The sequence below is a fragment of the Schistocerca gregaria genome, chromosome X (genome assembly GCF_023897955.1).
Source record: "Schistocerca gregaria isolate iqSchGreg1 chromosome X, iqSchGreg1.2, whole genome shotgun sequence".
Lineage (NCBI taxonomy): Eukaryota > Metazoa > Arthropoda > Insecta > Orthoptera > Acrididae > Schistocerca > Schistocerca gregaria.
The window spans coordinates 500,416,157-500,438,728 of record NC_064931.1 but is presented as its reverse complement, the minus strand read 5'-3'; the positions used below and the strand labels follow the sequence as shown (position 1 = coordinate 500,438,728).

Here is a 22,572-nt window from a genome sequence, read left to right as displayed (position 1 = left end):
GATACGCGAGTTGGGATGGAAGTCATTAAAGTAAGACGTTTTTCGTCGCTGCGAGATCTATTTACTAAGTTTCAGTCACCAACTTTCTCTTCCGAATGTGAAAATATTTTGTTGAGCCCAACCTACATAGGTAGGAATGATCATCAAAATGAAATAAGAGAAATCAGAGCTCGAACAGAAAGGTTTAGGTGTTCGTTTTTCCCGGGCGTTGTTCTGGATTGGAATGGTAGAGAGATAGTATGATTGTGGTTCGATGAATCCTCTGCCAAGCACTTAAATGTGAATTGCAGAGTAATCATGTAGATGTATATGTAGACTCTTCACAACGTGGTGTTCGGAGGCTTGTCTGATCAGTTAAGTTGGTTAGATGGTGATCTGTGGCACCTCTGCTGAAAGAGAAAAATGCTGGTGTTCCCACAAGTGTTTCGGAGCACATCGTTCATCGTACATTGTTGAACATGGAGCTCCGCAGTAGACCACCCCTCCGTGTTTATATGCTGACTCAATGACGTCGCCAATTGCGACTGCAGTGGGCGCGGGACCATAGGGATTCGACCGTCGATCAATGGAAACGTGTCGACTCTTCGGATGAACCACAGTTCTGCTATACTAGGTCGATGGTCGTCACCACAAACGTCGTTATCGAGGCGAACGGCGGCTCGAAACGTACAGCCTGCCACGGACGCAGGCTGGTGGGAGCAGGATTATGTTATATGAGAAATTTTCCTGCGCTTACATGGGACCTGTGGTAGTAATCGAAGACACACTGACAACTGCGAATCACCTGCATCCGTTCATGCTTGATGTTTTCCCCGGCGGCGATGTCATCTTTCAGCAGTACATTTGCCACGTCTCGGAGCCAGAACCGTGTTGAAATGGCTTGAGGAGCATTATAGTGAATTCGCGTTGATGTCTCGGCGAACAAATTCCTGTGGAACTCCTCTGGGTCGCTATCACGTACCATCACCACGTACACAAATCAGCGGCCCGTTATTTACGCGGATTACATGACCTGCGCGTAGACATCTAATGCCAGATATCTCCACAAACCTACCAACAAATTGCCGGATCCCTAATACACAGAACCAGTGATCTGTTTCGTTCCAAAGACGGACAAACAAGCTATTAAGCAGTGGTGATAATGTTCTGACTCATCAACGTATGCAGACATGAAAAACGGAGAATCGTCTATTTTATTTAAAACGCTTTCGCACAAAAAATTAGGGGGCATTACGTTTCAGTACGCAGTCGTACATGTATACTCTGCAAGTCACTATACAGTGCATGGTCGAACGTTGTTGTGAAAAAGCACCTAACTCAGAATCCCAAGCTGACGAATCTAATTTAAACATTGGAAGTGACCTCGGAGTGGACGGTGAAAGATCGAAGTAACAATGATCAGTTTCGTGGTTTCATGTTTCAGCAAGCATTGTTGGCGGAAATGATGTTGCCCGGGTGACGTGGCCAATAGCACAAACACGGCATCGACAAGGGAAAATAAAATTTCAAATTAAATGAAATAAGCGTCCAAAACACCTGGCGAGAAGGAATCCAGTTCCTACAAGATAAGACTTAAATCAACATTTACAGCGCTATACCCGAATGTCCTGACTGGTTGTGACAGTGAGTCGCAGGAAGACAGCCACTTCTCCACGGAAATAAAATGAAAAATAAAATTTAGATGAGATTCTGTATCATAAACAGAGATTCTGATGCGGAGAGTAAATTGAGCAAAAAATGCAGCAAAACATGTACGAGGGTTGCCCAGAAAGTAATGCAGCACATTTTTTCATTTAACAATTCTTCATTGAACATAATAAGAATTACACACACGAAATAATGGTGTTTTATCTGTACACATAATTTTTCCCCGTAATTTCCATCCCATTCCGTGGCCGTCCTCCAACGCGAAACATAGGCGTGTGTGCTCTGTCGGTACCAATCCTTGACCTGGTGGCGGAGCCAGTACTTTACTGTGTGAAGCACCTCCTCATCGTCCTCAAAATATCTTCCACGGATGGCATCCTTTAATGGCCCAAAAAAGTGAAAGTCCGAGGGGGCTAGGTCAGGTGTGTCAGGTGTGACAGCCTTCGATGGTTTCCTCGCCCGCTGCAAACCGTGGAGATCCGCCGAACAGCTTTCTGATAACCTCATCCTCCGTGCCCAACGACTAACTGTGCTTCTGTCGACAGCAGATGTTCCATAGACTTTGCACAAGCGTTTGTGAATATTCTGCAAAGTTTCTTTTTCTGCAGTGAGAAATTCACGTTGCTTGTAACGAACATCATTCACTGACGCCATTTTGAAACTGTCCTGCAGCTGCGCTACCCGTCGGGGGAGACGGAAACTTGGCGCGCTCACTCAGGAGACTTCAAATAATACATACATAGCGTTTGGCATTCGTAGCATTATTTTCGGATGAGGAAAAAAATGCGTTTCATTACTTTCTGGGCAGCTCACGTATTCAATAACTGAAGGGATCGGAGGAAGATAGTGTTAATTCAAAACTTAGTAAGGATGGGTCTGATCACACTCTCTGTTGTGTTTTGCCGCGCGGGATTAGCCGAGCGGTCTCAGGCGCTGCAGTCATGGACTGTGCGGTTGGTCCCGGCGGAGGTTCGAGTCCTCCCTCGGGCATGGGTGTGTGTGTTTGTCCTTAGGATAATTTAGGTTAAGTAGTGTGTAAGATTAGGGACTGATCACCTTAGAAGTTATGCCCCATAAGATTTCACACACATTGTTTTCGATATTGCAAATACAGAGTGTAAATAATTGTATTTAAAGAAAGTGATTAATAAATGAAAGACAAATTTAGGAATTTCAAATTATTTGCGAGATACACCTACATAGATACTTCGCAAGCGTCCGTACTGTGCGCGACGGAGGGTTTTTGAATGCATCATAACGTTGGTAACAACATTCTCTATATGTACCGCTAGATAGAGCTGTCCATTAGATAATTTATTTTCAGTTATTATATTTATGTTCGTATCTTTGAATTTAAGCAGACAAATAAGATGTAGCAATTCAAATTATGCTCTTTTGGGTTAACGCTGACCCCTTCAATTCAGATAAGGGATAAGTTCAGACCTAGCTTATAAGGAGTTTTACACGACATGTCACTGTTGCGTCAGAAAAGTTGGAAGAATCAGAGCATGCAGGAAGGTGGAGGCGGTGCCTGGGCGTACCCACGGCCACAGCACACTCACTGTCCTTGTGAGAGCAACTTTTCCGTAAGGACGCCGTGGTCGCAGGTACGTTAGCTTGCCGGGACAGAAACCTTGCAAGCGTCTGCGAAGTGTCCCGTGTGGGAGAGAGTCGCAGATAACGTGCGTGTCTGCCACTGCGACCTTGGCTCGCAACACCACGTGGCTTCCATCGGTACAGTGTGGCACAACTCCGCTATTCGCAATACCCAGGCAACTCAGCGATAGCAGCAGCAGTCATGCGAATGTTCTGAGGCTAGTTCCTAAGGCGTTGGTGTCAATGATATTACGTTATTGTTATGATGGAATGCGTTGCGCAATAAGGTTACGTCGGATCGGAGCAACTGGTCGTCACGTCAGGCGATGGGTTTGTAGATCACAAGTGTTGCGGAAGTCGCAGATCGCAGCGACGGGTCACTGATTGTCGATAATTTCCAAGTGATATTTGACTATTCGCCGCCTGAGTGTGGTAATATGGCTGTCTGGTTGCGACCCGTTTGCCTGTCTGGCGTAGTTGTGTTGTTTTGTCCTCACGACGCCGTTCTTTCTAGAAAGATAATTATTAGTGACGCTTTTCTATGACACCATCATTTAAGAACTTCAAGTTAGAATTTATAGAGTTATTCGGGGAACAAGAACTATTCTGAAAAATAAAGTCAAAGCAGGAATTCTCATATTGAGAGAGGATACAAATATAGGGCAGGCCGAAGTGGCCGAGCGTTTCTAGGCACTACAGTCTGGAACCGCGCGACCGCTACGGTCGCAGCTTCGAATCCTGCCTCGGGCATGGATGTGTGTGATGTCCTTAGGTTAGTTAGGTGTAAGTAGTTCTAAGTTCTAGGGGACTCGTGACCTCAGAAGTAAAGTCCTATAGTGCCCAGAGCCGTCTGAACCATTTTTGATACAAATATAAAAGCATTGATATTCTCAGTTTGTGCAGTGATCGGTATCCTGAAGCTTGTGTCATAAAATATAAATTAATGGATAGGTAACAGCAATAATCACATCATACAGTGCTCCACATGATAACTGTTGGGCATTCATGAAACAACTCGATATTAAAATGTTAAAGTTGTAAAGAGAATGAAGTAATATTAAGTGGAAATTTTAATTTAACTTGTTTTAAGACTACCTGTTCTAGAGCTATACTTACGCATGTTGCGATTTAATGTAATTTATCTTTTCCTCATAAAATTAACAAGAAGGGTAGTGGCCACCAGCGGTGCTACTAACGATACCATTTTTATGCACATCTCGATATTGCATCATGGACTGTGTGGCTGGTCCCGGCGGAGGTTCGAGTCCTATCTCGGGCATGGGTGTGTGTGTTTGTCGTTAGGATAATTTCAGTTAAATAGTGTGTAAGCTTAGGGACTGATGACCTTGGTAGTTAAGTCCCGTAAAATTTCACACACATTTTTTTCGATATTGCAAATACAGAGTGTAAATAATTGTATTTAAACAAAGTGACTAATAAATGAAAGACAAATTTAGGAATTTAAAATTATTTGCGAGATACACCTACATAGATACTTCGCAAGCGACCCTACTGTGCCGGCCGCGGTGGTCTCGCGGTTCTAGGCGCGCCGTCCGGAACCGTGCCTCTGCTACGGTCGCAGGTTCGAATCCTGCCTCGGGCATGGATGTGTGTGATGTCCTTAGGTTAGTTAGGTTTAAGTTGTTCTAAGTTCTAGGGGACTAATGACCGCAGCAGTTGAGTCCCATAGTGATCAGAGCCATTTGACCCATTTTTGACCGCACTGTGCGCTACGGAGGGTATACCGACTAGAAAGATGCACACAGCACATTTGGCATTGATGAAAAACGTAACTTAGTCTGTAAGATAGCCTACAGTCCCCGAGAAAAACGTACTGAAACAAATTTAAAAAATTGGAGGTCCTGTTACTATTTTTTTTTTTTTTTTTTTTTTTAACGAGTCTAAGACTACATAACGGGATCAATTTCCACTGCTGCTAGGCATAACAGTTCATTTTCTATAGCAGAACTTGGCGAGCCAGTGTCGTTCGAAACGCTGGTCGAAACTACTTGTTTGTGGCTGCAGACCACCTGCAGTCGGTATTGCTGCCTAATCGGCAGCGACATACCGCTCGTGTGTCTATACTAGCAATAGATCACGAAATGAAGATACACACAAATTGATACTTACTGGCCCCACAGAACTTAAGATACTATTAAAAGTGATACAAAGGTCCACAACGTACTGTTCGAATCGACTCTATGTTACTGGGGCCAACATATTTGCACATTAACGTCGTACTCAAGAATGGAATAAACGTGCTGCTCGGAATGAAGGAAGTATTTTCAGAACTAATGAGAGTAATCATAGCCACAAAAGTGGAAGCACTGATCCTACACATGTTACTGTCCGGAACTGATTTGCCACATAATGGATAAAATTGGGAAATTTGACGAAGTGATTACTTGACTGGAACAAACGTGGCAACAAAGTCCAATATAAGAACTGTCAAGTTGATCTTTGGCACTTATCATATTACACTTCCTGCTTGCGTGATTCTTTTCCACTAGATTCTACTTTCTGTACTTTGCGAGCTCTACAGTGATAAATGTTTGTAGAGTGCAGTGTCGTGTTTGTATTGTTGATGACAGAAGGGAAAAGATACAATTCAGTGCCGGCACATAACTTACTGATACCTAAAATACAAAGTGGGCCGTTATATTTAAGGTTCTATCCGACAGAACGGACGAATCAGTACCAACTGTTGCACATATCCCTACGCCACAAGACAGCTGCTGAGAGGTTTGGTTGTCAATCCAGGACATAAACACAAATTCTGGCGAACAAAAACTTTAAATTACCATCTGTCCCCCACTTACGTACCACATACTGGTGACGAAAATTTATTCAACCTCAAGGCTTGGAACTAGTCACCTCCAAGTCAGCTCTACCGTAAGTGTACGAGTAAGCCGCTTCGACTAGGATCAATCTCTTTCTTATTTATCCAGACAGCTTTCATCTGGAATTACGAGGCTGAGTGGACCTCGCTGCAGATCTTTCCGTAGAGAAATCGAAGGCAGTCACCGGTGACTGGAACTCGGTACCTCCGCATCAACAGCCAGCGACGCTCACCATTGGACAACGGATGAGGTCACCAGGCATAGAACGTGGGGGAAATAAAAGAAATGGTCAACGTCGTTTTACAACATCTGAAAATAAAACACATCAATTTTCCTCCCCGGAACTGTATAATTGGTGGCTGGCGAAAGTAGAGATGTGGGGAGGGGGGGGGGGGGATAGGGTTCCTAGAACATGTAGTTATGGTTTGCTGTTAACAGAGTGGGTATTACAAATAGAACACAATGACAAAACATCGACTCCCTTTAGGGATAAATTGAAACAGGTGAACCTGAGTAAGGCCCCAGACAACGAAGGTAACTACTAGAATTTAATAAGATATGTCGCTCTATAACAATAACAGCAGACTGGGGGCCATGTGCGAAAACTATACATTGTTCGTGAAACATAATAAAATATAGTAAGCATCTAGTACAAGCTGTTAAACAGTAAGTTTTTATAATAAAATTCTTGATCGCATTCACTTATGTCCAGCTAGAAGTACTGGGTTAAGCAGTCCTTTATATCAACGTTCCTAGTTTAAACTAATTGTAAATGGCAAAATTCACTGATCTACATGTGCGTCACGATCCAAGTTAACGAAAAAGTGTGTCATTCAACGCTGTCAATTTAAAAAAAATGGCTCTGAGCACTATGCGACTTAACATCTATGGTCATCAGTCCCCTAGAACTTAGAACTACTTAAACCTAACTAACCTAAGGACATCACTTAATACCCAGTCATCAGCTGTCAATTTCCCTAGGATACAAGTCTCGATGTTTATTCTTAGACTGTCACCCATTTCACAAATAATGGTAGATATCACCTGTCATCTCTCCCTCTTCTTCCTCATATCTTTCATCCTGTCTGTGATCTGTTCCGTCTCCTACATACACAGACTGTCCTATAAATACTTTGATAAAATTCTAGAGAAGGTTGAGCACGTAATGATTAAGAACTGCATAGCAACCTATGGACGCAAGCGTCAGAGGTCAAAGATCGCAAAGGAACAAGAGAGTGGTTCATTGGAAACATTTATTGGACATAATGAGTACACATGGTGTACGACATGAATACAGCTCTGATTTTGCAACAGATGCTCCAAGTTTGAACCATAAGACGACACGCATGCATGACACCGACAGAGCATTGGCTGCCGGACACGCTCGAACACAGCTAGAATTTCTTTGCTTGTAACAGCTTCGCAGTCGATTTTGCGACGAGATCCATTTCAGACTCCACCGGATCGCGATACATGAGAAATGCTATGGCTCCCCAGAGAAAGACACAGGCTTGATAATTCCGGTGGGCGTATGGGCCAGGGAACCGGACAACCACGTCAAACACGCCCAATCCATCGATGCGGGTTTGGCCTGTTCAAATGCCTACGAACCGCCAGTGTAAAATAGGCAGGCGCCCCATCATGTTGGAACCACATACTGCGCCTCACATCTGCTGGAACATCTTAGAGCAAGCCGGAAAGAACCTGTTTCAGAAATGTCGGATAATTCGCGGGGGTCAAGAGGGATGGTAAAAGGAACGGCCCGACTAAACAGTCGCCGATCGAACCCGCCCAGCCGGCAGTGTGGCCGTGCGGTTCTAGGCGCTTCAGTTTGGAACCGCGCGACCGCTACGGTCGCACGTTCGAATCCTGCCTCTGGCATGGATGTGTGTGATATCGTTAGGTTAGTTAGGTTTAAGTAGTTTTAAGTTCTAGGGGACTGATGACCTCCGATGTTAAGTCCCACAGTGCCCAGAGCCATTTGAACCATTTGAACCAGCCCACACATTAACTGCGAAGCTATGTTGTACCGCGTGGTGCCGCATTAAGTGGGGGTTTTCTGGTGCTCAAAAATGCTCATAGCGGTGACTGAATACGCCATCCCTAGTGAATGTGACCTCAGCAGTGAACAACACTTAAGGTGAGAAGTATATATCTCGGCCACTTTGCTGCAGAAACCACTGTGTTGGTTCAAATGGCTCTGAGCACTATGTGACTGAGGCAATCAGTCCTCTAGAACTTAGAACTACTTAAACCTAAACAACCTAAGGACATCACACACATCCATGGCCAAGGCAGGATTCGAACGTGAGATCGTAGCGGTCGGGAGGTTCCATACTGAAGCCCCTAGAACCGCTCGGTCACATGGGGCCGGCAAACCACTATGTGAAACGTACAACTGCAGGATGGCCATCGGACTGCAATATCTGCACCCTTTGGACATGAAAGGCATGTAAGAACTAGTCGTTCAAAAGACGCATTCTTAAGTCCGAGGCTACAACACGTCTGTTGGTGCTTGGCTTAATCTCCACGGCATCCAACTTACTTTCTTCGCTAACGACCGAACGGGCCGATCGTGGCGTGCACTCAATAGCCCTGCCACTTCATAATGACCCATACTCGCACAAATTTCGATGCAGACGTGCAAACAAACTGAGTCGTAGTTGATGTCTGATTGGTAAGCGTTCTCGATACGTACGTCCAACGGCTCGTCCGTTGCGCTCAGCTATCCCATACATTAATAGCACGCCTGCAAGCTCACCGTTAGTACACCGTCCCGTACTCCTCGTATGATGGCTAGGGCTCGAATGATGAAATACTCACACTCCTTTCCAGTACTCTCGTGTACAGGATCACGTAACGGAGTTCCCATCTTGTACTCTCGTGTACAGCACCATCTGGTCGCGTACAACGACGATTACTGCCATGTACTGCAATGAAATTATTTAACCTTATGATGCGCTGCACCTCCCCTAGAAGATTTCCGCAACATTTCTGGGACACCTTGTATAATATGCTTTGTGTCCAGTTATAATACAAGATCCACTTCTTAGTTTACATTTTATTTCATAAATATTCTATGTCCGCAGTTAATGTTCTAATATAATTTTTTCTGAGTACGTATGTCAGCTCCGGTATAAAATATTTGACATGTTCGAGATGCTTTAGAATGACGAGGTAGCAGGACGTAAAAATGTAAATGAATGAAATGAAAACATACTTCAGCAGTCACACCAATACTCGTCTAGTGAATTAAGGATATTATAGAAAAATCGAAGTCGATGTAGGTAAACGCAAGTAAGGTAGTCGGACATTCCACGGGAACAAAGTTGCTCAGCCTTGCTCAGTGTAATGAGAATGTTATGATCATGATAATACCATAGAATCAATTCGATTCATTCACACATATACTCGGTGAAGGTAAAAAAGAAAACAGGTACCGTAAACTAGGACAGATACCTTGCAGAGGCATTGTCAGGATGAATATACAGACGAATCCGATGATGGCTGCCTCCTGGAGATACTGGTAGAGGCAGAAGGTGATGACGATAACCTGCAGCACGCTGAGCCAGATCCAGTGGCCGAACTGCAGCGCCTGGTCGAAGCGGCTCACGTCATTCGTCATCAGGTTGAGGATCTGCCCGGTCGCTGCTTGATCCAGCTCCTGCCTGTTCAGTCGCAGAACCTGCGCACACAACACGATACTTCTAATCGCGCTGTTGGAATTCTGGTCGGATGTTGTTGCCAGACTATTATAATTGCAGAGTACTTCAACCTGCAATCAATGACGCTAAAAAAGACAAGATAGTTAGAATTTAATGTCCCGCTGATATACATAGTCCAGGTATATTAGTATGACTACCGTCTACGTTCGACGTCAAAATACAACAATCATTCACAGACGTCAGGTGAGAGCTCTATAGTGGAAGGTGTATAAGGCATGTCGGGAGCATGCCGAAAAACAGTGCAATCTTTGTCTTAATGCGGAAACGGAGCCATTTATCTGACATCCAAAACGCGAAGGGCCATAGGGAGAAGCATTTCCGAAACGGCTAAGTCTGTAAACTGTTCGTGTGCCGTAGTGGTTAAAGTATACCGTGCACGCCAAAATGGCGCAACCCAAAACCGACGCCAAGGTAACTGTGGTGGGTCATGGGCCATACAGGACAGGGGTGAAAGACGTCGGCGGAGACATGTACGGGCGAAGAGACGAGCAGCTGTTGAGCAGCTGACCGCCCAGATGAACGAAGGGGCTACCAATAGTGTCTCCTCAGCGACCGTTCAGTGAACGTTGTCGCGTATTGGCCTCCATAGCAGGCGTCTTGTTCGTGCACTCAGGCTGACTGCTGTTCATCCGCGACGAAGGCTGGAATTTGCAAGCCAATACCGCACCTGAACGTCGAGTGCGTTGCGACAGGTGGCCTTTTAAGATGACTCACGTTTTACGCTCCATCGGACAGATGTCCGTTGGCGTATACGGCCCTACAACGATCGCTGCCAGGGTCCAGTCCGAAGGAGGGATCGTTATGGTCTGGGGAAAGTGCTCGTGGCATTTCCAGGGTGATCCCGTCATTCTGGAAGGCACAATGGATCAACACAGCAATGTATCTATCCGTGAAGACCATGTCCACCCCTACATGCTGTTTGTTTATCCTGGGCAGGATAATGCAGCGTGTCATACAGCTCGCAGTGTACGTGTGTGATTCGAAGAGCACCAGGATGAGTTTACAATACTCTGACGCCACCTAACTTCCCGGATTTGAATCCAATCGAGAATAAGCGGGATCACCTCGATTGGACGGTTCGCGCCGTGGATCTTCAACCGAGAAATCCAGCGCAGTTGGTCACGGGAATGGGGTCTGCATGACTCCAAAGCCCTGTCGGTACCTTTCAGTACCTCTCTAACACTTATCCTGCACGTTTCACAGAGGTCCACGCCGCTAAATGTTAGTTATTCTGGCTTTGGGATAGTGGTGAGTTAATATAACTGGATAGTGTAGAAGTCCTTAAAGGTAGAAAACACTCAACCTAAAATTATTCAGGAAAACTACTGGGAAACATAAATCTGCGTAGGAGAAGGGGGATTTGAACCCCACTCATCTGGAATGTCATTCCACTGTTTTGACTACTGCGCTAACGTTCGGAAAAATATCTTGTTTGCGCTCTTTATTAAAGAAATGTTCAAAAATACTTGTGTCAATTTCTTTTTACAATTTATTTTGAACTTTAAACTTCCTGGCAAATTACAAGTGCGTGTCGGACCGGGACTCGGACCCGGATTCTTTGCCTTCTGGAAAGTCTTCTACATCGACATCTACATGGATACTCTGCAAATCACATTTAAGTGTCTGGCAGAGGGTTCAGTCTGCCAGAAACTTTCAAGCAGAAGGTTGAAGGTAAGAGGTGAGCTACTAGCGGAATTGAAGCTGTGAGAACGAGTCGTGAGTCGCGTTTGGGTAGCTATGTTGATAGAGGACTTCTGTGACTTCTTAGTTGGACATTGTTTCCACTGCCAGCGTGTGCTGGATTTATTCGGATATCATTGAATAATGAACTATTTTCACTTTCTCTTGAGTGCACCATTGCCAGATTTACACTGTTCCCTAACACGCGAAGGTGTTAAACTATTTCATCTGTTTAGTCATGTGACTAGCCTTTGGACTCAACGAGAAGATTTCAAGTAGAAACAGTCTTGGCCTCACAAAGGAAGGAAGGTTAGAGTTAACATTTTATCTTCGTCGATGCCATTAGAGATATAATACAAGCTCGGTTTTGTTTGGAATGTGGAAGAAATAGGATGTGGCTTTGTTTAAGGAACAATGTCAACTTCCGACACAATCTTGCTAGAGAAACTAGGGAAAAGCTAAATCAGGATGACCATACGGGGATTTGAGCTACATTTCTTCCAGATAGCGGGGGGAAGGAAGGCAGATTATGCTTTAATGTCCAGGGACGACGAGATCATTACAATGGAGCCTTAGCTCAATTTGGCCAATGTTGGCTCAGGAAATCAGCTCTGTCCATTTCAAAGGGACCGGCCCACGATTTAGCGACCTGGAGAGTAAACGAAAATCTTGTATCAGTATCACCGGATAGGTATGTGAACAGTACTTCTCCGGAAAGCGAGTACAATGCCTAATCCTCTGCACTAAATAACTTTGTATGGAACACAAGTGCAATGTCTTGTGCACTGTGCCGGAACACTTGGCAGTTTTGTCTTCATAAAGATCGATATTATCTAAACGCCATCTTGTTTTATCTTTCGATGTATTTATTTTCATATAGAAGTTTGTTTTGGTTCAAAAATGGCTCTGAGCACTATGGGGCTTGTTATCTGAGGTCATCAGTCCCCTAGAACTTAGAACTACTTAAACCTAACTAACCTAAGGACATCACACACATCCATGCCCGAGGCAGGATTCGAACCTGCGACCGTAGCAGTAGCGCGGTTCCGGACTGAAGCGCCTAGAACCGCTCGGCCACCAGCGGCCGGCGAAGTTTGTTTTCTCTGTTAACCTGATTTGTAGATGATGACTCTCCTCTATTAACAGAAGTGCCGCGGGTTCTGCAGCATTGATTTAGAAATGTTTAAAAATGCGTTATGTAAGTAGCCACCTTAGTAGCTCACATGTGGTTTCACGTTGAGCCAAAGTTCTCAACGAACACATGCTTCGTACTCTTGAGCAACAATATTCCCAGGTATTTGCAAGAACTGAGTAATTCGAATTGTTTATTTATCCTATCATATTTCCAAGCCCAAGATACTGTGCTCTTAGTTTCAGTGATCTTAAATTAGTCTCGGCTACACGGAAAGTCGAGCCAAAAGTGCATCACATGATGCGAATTATACGGGGCGGTAGACGTATGACTGCGCCGGATGGCATTGTGTGCTTCCATCTCTAAATGAGCTAATTCTTAATCTCTAATGTGCACGATGTCGAGAGGATGTCTTATATTATTTCCTTTTAGTTTCTCCTATTGGTCTGGTATGCTTCCGGTGGATGCGTGTGTCGCACTCTATTTTCTGTGCCTGAGGATAGTTTTCTATGCAACAGACGTGCGATAACGAGACAAAGCTCAAAGTCTGCGTAACAAATAATAATCTATGAAAATGATGCCTAAAACAGGTTTTATTTATTGTTGTCATTACCTTAATTTTACATAAAGTGATATGCAGGACTCCCTGTACATCATCGTATGCTGGCAGCTTGTCATCTGCGCCTAAATTATGTTAATGTGAATTCGGCTGTTTACTAAATCTAAACGTAATTTTCTCGTGCTAAGATATTTCGCAACTGTATTGCGATAACTCATTTTTAATTCTCGCAAATCTTTCTTCGTCTACATTCTCTTGAGGTGTTGTGAAGCACACGCAAACATTTCACATATTTTGAAGAACATCGTTTGTAGCTAACGCCGGTCAAACTTCGCTTCTGATACGTTACCCCTCCCAATGTCCATTTTTGGTCAGTGGGCTAGTATGCTTGCTGGAGGTCTGTTTTATGTTGATTGAAATTTAAGTGCTCAGTTGAAAGGTTTTGCTTTCATTTCAGGAAACGTAAGTTTCTGATCGTGTTACATGAAGCCAGGGTATCATTTTATAATTATGAGTTGGTAGGTGTCTTGGAGGCTACATGCTTATCTCTCATCGATACCTACTCGCCTCGTCAACACGTTGCTCACCTTGAGACTGAGCATTTTCTTTTCGTTTTCTTTTTCCTTATACGCTTATGCCTTCCTTGTGACCCGAGCACGAGACCCAAGATTTCTGCAGTGAGTTACATACCACATCCCAGTGTCGTGAGTACTTGAATCACTGAGTCAAGTCACACAGTTCTTTGCAAAGCATACTAGATTCTAATCGGATAGACAGATATTCATTATTTATTTATTAGCAATACCACTCTAATCTAGCCAGTATTGTGAGGTATTGATACTGTAATATGTTAGCTTCGGTGACTAAGGCAGTCACGACTTACAATTAGCCAATTGCCCGGGAGCCTCTCCTTGAGATTGTTGGATTTGACTCTTTGGATATAAGAATCGTTTCTTATGTCAGGTCCGATCCAGCTGTCGATGCATCGAGAGAGACTTTCTTATTGTCACTTGTGGTCTCATACAGATCCAAGAAACATCACAGACTACAGGACTTTCAACGCTCCCATACTTTTGTGGAAGTAGATCTGTTGTTCTCATTCGTACAGAGACTCCAGTATAGGCTTCAGCACACAGATGAACGTCACAGAGACCTGTAAACGGAAACGGCTTTTCGAGCGAGGCTTACGGCAGTGTTACATGCCACTAACGGTCGAGTAACTACGAACATAACACCGGTGCAGATGCGTATCGCAGCTACTACCCAAAGAACGCCTGCTAGCAGATTTATTCTGAAGTTATGGTTACTTCATTCATTTGTACTCATTTAATTTTTACTCAGCTTGGTATCTATGTCAATGACACGTCATAGAATATTCCACATCATACACAGAAATCGAAATAAAATAAGCGTAAAGCAGAATTACATAACACGGAACTATGAATAGCGGAAAGAAAATGGCACTGAAAAAAATTATAACAACAACGATAATAGCGTATAAGAATTAACTTTAATTTTAACAGTGACAAAAAAGAGAACAAGTCTGAGAACAGAATTAAATGGATGTTCTGTGCTTTATATTGACTAAGTGACCTGTGAATCAAGAGCTGCTTATTTCTATTGACTTTACTGTGAGTACTCGATGAAACATAACTCCAACGACAAAGCACACTTTTCACCGGTATTTAATTAATGTAATGCAACTTCTATATAGCTAGATCGCGCGGAGAGGAATGTATACTATTAATTCTGTCTATTAATGTTAGTGCCCCTGCAAATGTAAATTTTCATTTGCGCAACTTTTTTAATTATGTATGATCTAATATGACTCCAAAGGAAATGTTAGTGAAAGAGTCTGTAACATGTTATATTTATACTTCAGCACTGGGTGCCACACTATTTATGTCAATAGCGTGTTCTGATTCGTCTTGTATATGTAAGGTGTCAGGCAAATCCAACACCTTCCATGAAAACCCTGAAATAATAAGCAAATCCAGTAGTATGTCACATAGCTCCGAATAAATCGTGACAATAAATTAAACAAAGTAATACGAGTAACGAGTGAGCAATTAGAATACCACAGACTTACACAAGAATGCCTAAATGCATGTCGTACCTTCCCACCGTGAGGCAGACGCAGTTCCGAGGGGAGAAACGAGGACAGAAGCCGAGAGCAGAACCGTGTTAAGCTAGAAGGCCCTACGATAAGGAACGGTCTGGACACCCACGCCGCCAGCCTACCTGTACGACTACCACCCGCACGTTTTAGCGTGAGACTTTTTCGCGTCTCAGGTACGTCAAGGACCACCCCCCAGCCCATGTTAAAAGATAGAGCCCTTCAGAAGAACAGCATAGATCTTACGATAACGCTAAAAGGACCACACCAGCTGCAATTTTAGCTTGAGACTTTTTAGCGTCTCTGTTACGTTGCAAACTTTAAAAACATTGCCCCACCACGAAAAGTATAACGTTTCTCATTGGATAGACAGAATTTTTGTAGGCGTAGCTTAAGGTTAACATTGAGACCCTGATTGGTCAGATGAAAACATAGCCAGATAGTTTTTTAAACTAACTTCGGTAAATTGTAGTAAGGAGAATTTAGAGTAGAGTTGCTTCCGAGATGGCGATGTGAGCGGAGCTGTGCTGCCGGCCGCTGCCGCCCTGACGCTGCTTAAACACCGACAAGGTAATGAACCCACGCGATGCCGCATTTTTGAGCGCATAAGGTTCACTCAGAACTGCAGAAGTCTCATCTGTTACACCCCGTTTTTGCGTAATACTAGTGGCGATCGTTAATTAAAACTCATGGTGTTCACATTTGCCACTTGAAGTAAAGATCTGAAACGCGATGATTTTTCTTTTATATAGTTATTGAGAAGCCACATCAGCCACTGTAATTTACGACAAGTTAGATAAGTAATTAAAGATAATTGAGGGTCACTGTAGACCATTTTGATAGTTTTTTCTTTTGTGAAACTTAAATTTAACCTAGATTATAGATGTGATATGGCATAGGTCATCCTTCGATCGATTGTAGAACTTGGAAACCCATTCAGGGAATATTCGTTCACATTTTTGTTGAACGCAGTTGGTTTTTACCATCCTGTATTAAAACATTTCCTTTTATCAATAGTGCAATTTATAAACGATGTTTTGTGAGTAGAATAAAATTATCAATGGTAAACTTAACTGCTTTTTCTTCGTTATTTTACCAGCTAACTAAAAATAGGAAAGCCTTGAACCCTTTCCACTATATTTAGTTAGTATTAAGATTCTTTTACAGGGAGTGCAGTGGAGCTGATGCTGAGATCATTTAGTATTTGGTTATATCATCGCTAGTCTCACTCAACTCTTCTGAATTCTACATGTCATGTGTGGTCTGGCGTCTCCTTACCAGCAACAGGTCCCAGGTTCAAACTAGTTAATTCCCTAAAAAACACGCTCAGAGCGTCGTTGCGCGAAAGTGGTAGGGAGACACGATATAGAACAAACAGACACCACCATGAATGTTTAGAACTATTAATTCTGTCTATTAATGTTAGTGCCCCTGCAAATGTAAATTTTCATTTGCGCAACTGTTTTAATTATGTATGATCTAATATGACTCCAAAGGAAATGTTAGTGAAAGAGTCTGTAACATGTTATATTTATACTTCAGCACTGAGTGCCACACTATTTATGTCAATAGCGTGTTCTGATTCGTCTTGTACACTTGAAGAGATGGTTTCTAGACTATGCCAATAATGTGTCCTGTTTTACATTCAAGAAGGCGGCGAGCAGTGGTTCGGTGTATCATTCCTTGTGTGGTGACGTTTTCTGGGTAAATAATTAAATGAAAGAAGTAATCCACAATTATTCGTTCTGAATTGTAAATTATTATTTTTCACTTCGTTTGTCGACACCAACTGTTAATACAGGGTGTTTCAAAAATGACCGGTATATTTGAAACGGCAATACAAACTAAACGAGCAGCGATAGAAATACACCGTTTGTTGCAATATGCTTGGGACAACAGTACATTTTCAGGCAGACAAACTTTCGAAATTACAGTAGTTACAATTGTCAACAACAGATGGCGCTGCCATAGTACGATATTTTCCACATATCCACCATGCGTAGCAATAATATGGCGTAGTCTCTGAATGAAATTACCCGAAACCTTTGACAACGTGTCTGGCGGAATGGCTTCACATGCTGATGAGATGTACTGCTTCAGCTGTTCAATTGTTTCTGGATTCTGGCGGTACACCTGGTCTTTCAAGTGTCCCCACAGAAAGAAGTCACAGGAGTTCATGTCTGGCGAATAGGGAGGCCAATCCACGCCGTCTCCTGTATGTTTCGGATAGCCCAAAGCAATCACACGATCATCGAAATATTCATTCAGGAAATTAAAGACGTCGGCCGTGCGATGTGGCCGGGCACCATCTTGCATAAACCACGAGGTGTTTGCAGTGTCGTCTAAGGCAGTTTGTACCGCCACAAATTCACGAAGAATGTCCAGATAGCGTGATGTAGTAAACGTTTCGGATCTGAAAAATGGGCCAATGATTCCTTTGGAAGAAATGGCGGCGCAGACCAGTACATTTTGAGGATGCAGGGACGATGGGACTGCAACATTGGGCTTTTCGGTTCCCCATATGCACCAGTTCTGTTTATTGACGAAGCCGTCCAGGTAAAAATAAGCTTCGTCAGTAAACCAAATGCTGCCCACATGCATATCACTGTCATCAATCCTGTGCACTATATCGTTAGCGAATGTATCTCGTGCAGCAATGGTAGCGGCGCTAAGGGGTTGCCGCGTTTGAATTTTGTATGGATAGAGGTGTAAACTCTGGCGCATGAGACGATACGTGGACGTTGGCGCCATTTGGACCGCAGCTGCAACACGGCGAACGGAAACCCGAGGCCGCTGTTGGATTACCTGCTGCACTAGCTGCGCGTTGCCCTCTGTGGTTGCCGTACGCGGTCGCCCTACCTTTCCAGCACGTTCATCCGTCACGTTCCCAGTCCGTTGAAATTTTTCAAACAGATCCTTTATTGTATCGCTTTTCGGTCCTTTGGTTACATTAAACCTCCGTTGAAAACTTCGTCTTGATGCAACAACACTGTGTTCTAGGCGGTGGAATTCCAACACCAGAAAAATCCTCTGTTCTAAGGAATAAACCATGTTGTCCACAGCACACTTGCACATTGTGAACAGCACACGCTTACAGCAGAAAGACGACGTACAGAATGGCGCACCCACAGACTGCGTTGTCTTCTATATCTTTCACATCACTTGCAGCGCCATCTGTTGTTGAAAATTGTAACTACTGTAATTTCCAAAGTTTGTCCGCCTGAAAATGTACTGTTGTCCTAGCATATTACAACAAACGGTGTATTTCTATCGCTGCTCGTTTAGTTTTTATTGCCGTTTCAAATATACCGGTCATTTTTGAAACACCCTGTATATAAAACTAGTACTGATTGTATCACATTGTTTAATCATGCCCAACACTTCGTCGAATATGGTTCTTTCATTATTTTACTTGCAGAACTTACGTCTTTCTTGCACCCTCAATATTCTGTCCAAAATGTTAATTTTATCAGTGTTTATGCACGTACTCCCACATCATCCTTTGTGGAACCCTTCACTGCTACCGTCTGACCCATGTCTAAGTTGGCGTTGCTACCCTCAGGTGCGTTCATTCGCGTGCACGCCATAATCATATTAACAGATGGCAGGTGTTGATAGCAACAAAGCAGCCAAACATGCACGTTTCACTTGTCCGTCAGAACTATTTTTTTTTCTTTATAATACTTTTATAATTAAACAGCTGCATTAAAGGGACTCTTTTTTGAGGGACAGATTTATGAATTCATTTACATACAAAGAATTTTAATGATGTATACATTAATAACAATGTGAGATGACATCCTGAGGTCTCGAAGGATGTGGTCATCTTACGCTAATATTTATTATTTTTGCAATGTAGGTTTCTGTTTTTGGCTCACTGTCTAGTGTTAGCGGCAAAGACATTATGTTTATATGAGTATGCGCTATAACATCTTCGTTAGTAACTCTAGAGAATGGGCTACAACGCTAAATTTAAGTCACAAAAATGATATATATTAGGGCAGCAGTGGCAGAAGGTATGAGTTTTATAACAAAATTCTCTATATGTGAAACGTCCCCTTAGAAAAATTATACATGACTGTGCTTAAACTGACACGCAATATTTTTAGCGCAACGCAATCTGACTTTCAATAATCCCTACAAAAGAATGGCCCTGACTAACATTAACCTATACCTTTCACAAATCACTTACCTCACCAAAAATCTTCGTTACTCGAACTACTGCAATACAGCGAGCGCCACTACTGCCAACTAAATAAAAGATTCAAACTACTGAAGGCACTAACTAGTGATAGGCATAGTTAGCAAATGAAAGATTTTGATAGAGAACAAACAATGTATTTACCTTAATAGTCATAATATATATAGCAGTTCATGACATCCAGTCTTACAAATTTCAAAACTCCGCCATCTCTCTTCCCACGTCCACCACTGCTGGCGGCTCACCTCCAACTGCGCAACGCTACGCGCTGTTAACATCCAGCTGCCCAACACTACAATGGCGAGTATTACAACAATGCCAACCAGCCACTGATGCACAGAGCACAGCCAGTGATTTTTCATACAGAGCGCTATGTGGCGTTACCAATAAAAAAAACCTAAACAGCCTACTTACATATGATACAATTTCTGACTTGAATATGCTTTACCATTCGCAAAAAAGGAGCTTAAGTTGCTTCAGCTACCGCTGGTGTCAAGTCAGTAATGAATACAAAGAAGAGTGTGGATCCACAGGGCATACCAAGTCAAATCTCAGGTCCTCTCACAGCGTAGATACATAATCTGGAAATCAGTATAAAATGTGTAGCACAAGGTGTATTATTATATCACCGTATATTAAGGATTCTTTTCGTCCCATTACCAATGATGTGTTAGATAATCATCTATAAATATGTGTCTGTGAGTTGTAAATAACTGTTTTTAGTATCACAAGAGCAGTATGGCTGCTGTTATGGCGGCAAAAATGTATAGCCAGTGGACTGTCATCTACATGTCATATGGTAGTGGGTGGTCAGTTCTATATGTTGACTTTCGGTGCGCTTCCTACATCCCCTTCTTATCCATTGGGGTATTACGTAGAATTTCTATTTATCGTTCTTTATCCTTCTCAACAGGTTTTAAGGGAGCGTTATCTACCCTATCTTATTACTTTCAAGACATACCCGTTGTTGCATGGGACGGACTATGAACGTTGCGGTCTCCGATAATATGTTGTGTGTATCATGACTTGACTCCAGTGAGTGCATTTTTCATTACGGTTTCATCTTAGGTTTGGGATTATTTATTTTTTTACGTAATTGTTTTTCTACTTGCATACAGCTGTAAATGCTACTTTATGTGTCATGTACCGGTAGTGGCTAAGAATAAAAGGATTTTATAGCTGACGCGGTTTTATTTCTCAACATGATTTATAGTGGCTGTGGTTGCCCAGTCCACAAATTTTTCTGCATATTTTATGATCTAATGACGCCAAGAAACTCGATTTTTGTAAAATTTTCTGACACTTCTGTAATTGTGTTGTTTAGTAAATTCGTAGGCTTGTAAAATAAATAAATATTTGTGGGTGTACTACAGTTTATATGGATAAAAGTGATACGAAAAAGGAGTCACGCAGGAACACCTTAAAATAATGTAAAGTTGTGAATGAGTGTGTTACTTGAAATCACACAGAAATTTTTTACTATTTAATAGCCACATTCACAACGAAGAAATTGGAAATGGAAACAATTTTTATAGAAAAAAGTGTGTACATCACAGAGGTATGGTGTATCGACAAAAAACTTCACTGATGTGCCTGTAGAAACAAACAACGTAATAACGTTACATTGCCTTAAGAAAGAGTGACAAAAGAGGCTGCTATCTAATAGTTTCTGTGACACTGATGAAATATAGAAATCATTCACGTTGATACAGGGCTGTCATTTCGTTAAATAATTTGTATAAAGTGATTAGTATACCTTCCATGTGAAAAATATTTTTGCTTATGCTTCTCTGTTTACATTTCTTTAATGTACTTGAGTATGCAGCAACCTGTCAAAATGAACCTGGTGAAGAGAAATGATGCCTGTGTACGTGAAGTTGAGTGTGTGAAGTAGTGTGAATAAAATGTCTCTAAAAGCGATGACATGTGTAGAAATATTAAGCGAAAGATTTTTATTAATATACTTAAAATTAGGGCACACATACTTGCTTCCATATGCTATTATATCATGTCTGTGTTATAGACTGTAGACATTGTTTGAAACTGAGTTGCCTGTACCATTGTACAAATCATAAAAGGATGAATAAATATTATTATTATTATTATTATTATTATTCTTGTTTTCATTATTATTATTATTATTATTACTATTATTAGCAAATTTTTCCAGTCAGTGGAAGACGTAGGCAAGTAAATCAGTCAACTTTTCTTTAGGTTCTTCTTGTTGCGCCAGTAGGCTTTCATTTTTTCCAAGAAGGCTTGTTTACGTTCTTCCGACCACTTTGGTCTGTACTGTTTTTGTTTCCGGTGCTCTGATGCAACTTCCCATTTTTCTACTTTGCGTCTGAACGTCTAAAATGTCGGTTGCCCTTATTTTTTTATGTTTGCGTTTTTGAGGAGCTTTTGAGTTCTTAAGTAATGTTCCATAGTCTGTTATCCTTTTTGACAATCGCTTTTCTTGTAAATTCCATTCGCCTTTTCTTAATAGCAATTTCGATGTTTGAATTTTTTTCTGTTATTTTGAATGAGTGCAGCCTCTAATCGCCTTGGGTATGTGTTGCTCCTAAAATTCTCTTAATGACATTCCTCTCTTCTTTTTTTATTTCTTCAAGGTTTTTTTTCAATGTTTTGCTTGCGTAGAGGACTCTTGGTTTCATAACTGTGTTATAGTCCCGAATTTTTGTCTGACTTGACACGAATTTTTTGTTGTAAAAGTTTTAGACGAACATCAGTTATTATTATTATTATTACTGCATATACTACTGTTGTTATTGTTATTTTTGTTATGTTATTATTATTATTATTATTATTATTATTATTATTATTATTACTAGGAAGTGTACTGAAATGCAAGATAGCAACTGTTAGGATATAATGAAAAAGAGAGAAAATATGACTGGATCTATTCAAAATTTGATTTGGAATTAGGAAATTGGAGACATTAATACTTCGTTTCTCGTTGCACTAGAGTTAATCTCTCTTCGTCCTCCCAGTTTCATATCAAAGTTAAACACTGCAATCAAATTGTTGCAAACAGCCCTAAAAGCGATGACAGGTTGTTTCCATATTACATTAA

General features: G+C 42.1%; 1 protein-coding gene across 2 annotated transcripts in view; it reads right to left on the bottom strand.

Annotated features, from left to right (window-relative positions):
- The window catches only part of LOC126298974 (ATP-binding cassette sub-family C member 4-like), a 251,855-nt gene that overhangs the window by 148,337 nt on the left and 80,946 nt on the right, over positions 1 to 22,572 (bottom strand). For both annotated transcript variants that reach the window (XM_049990595.1, XM_049990594.1), the window contains exon 5: positions 9,543 to 9,768. In XM_049990595.1, the coding sequence (XP_049846552.1) occupies positions 9,543 to 9,768 (226 nt within the window). The remainder of the gene's footprint in view (positions 1 to 9,542; positions 9,769 to 22,572) is intronic.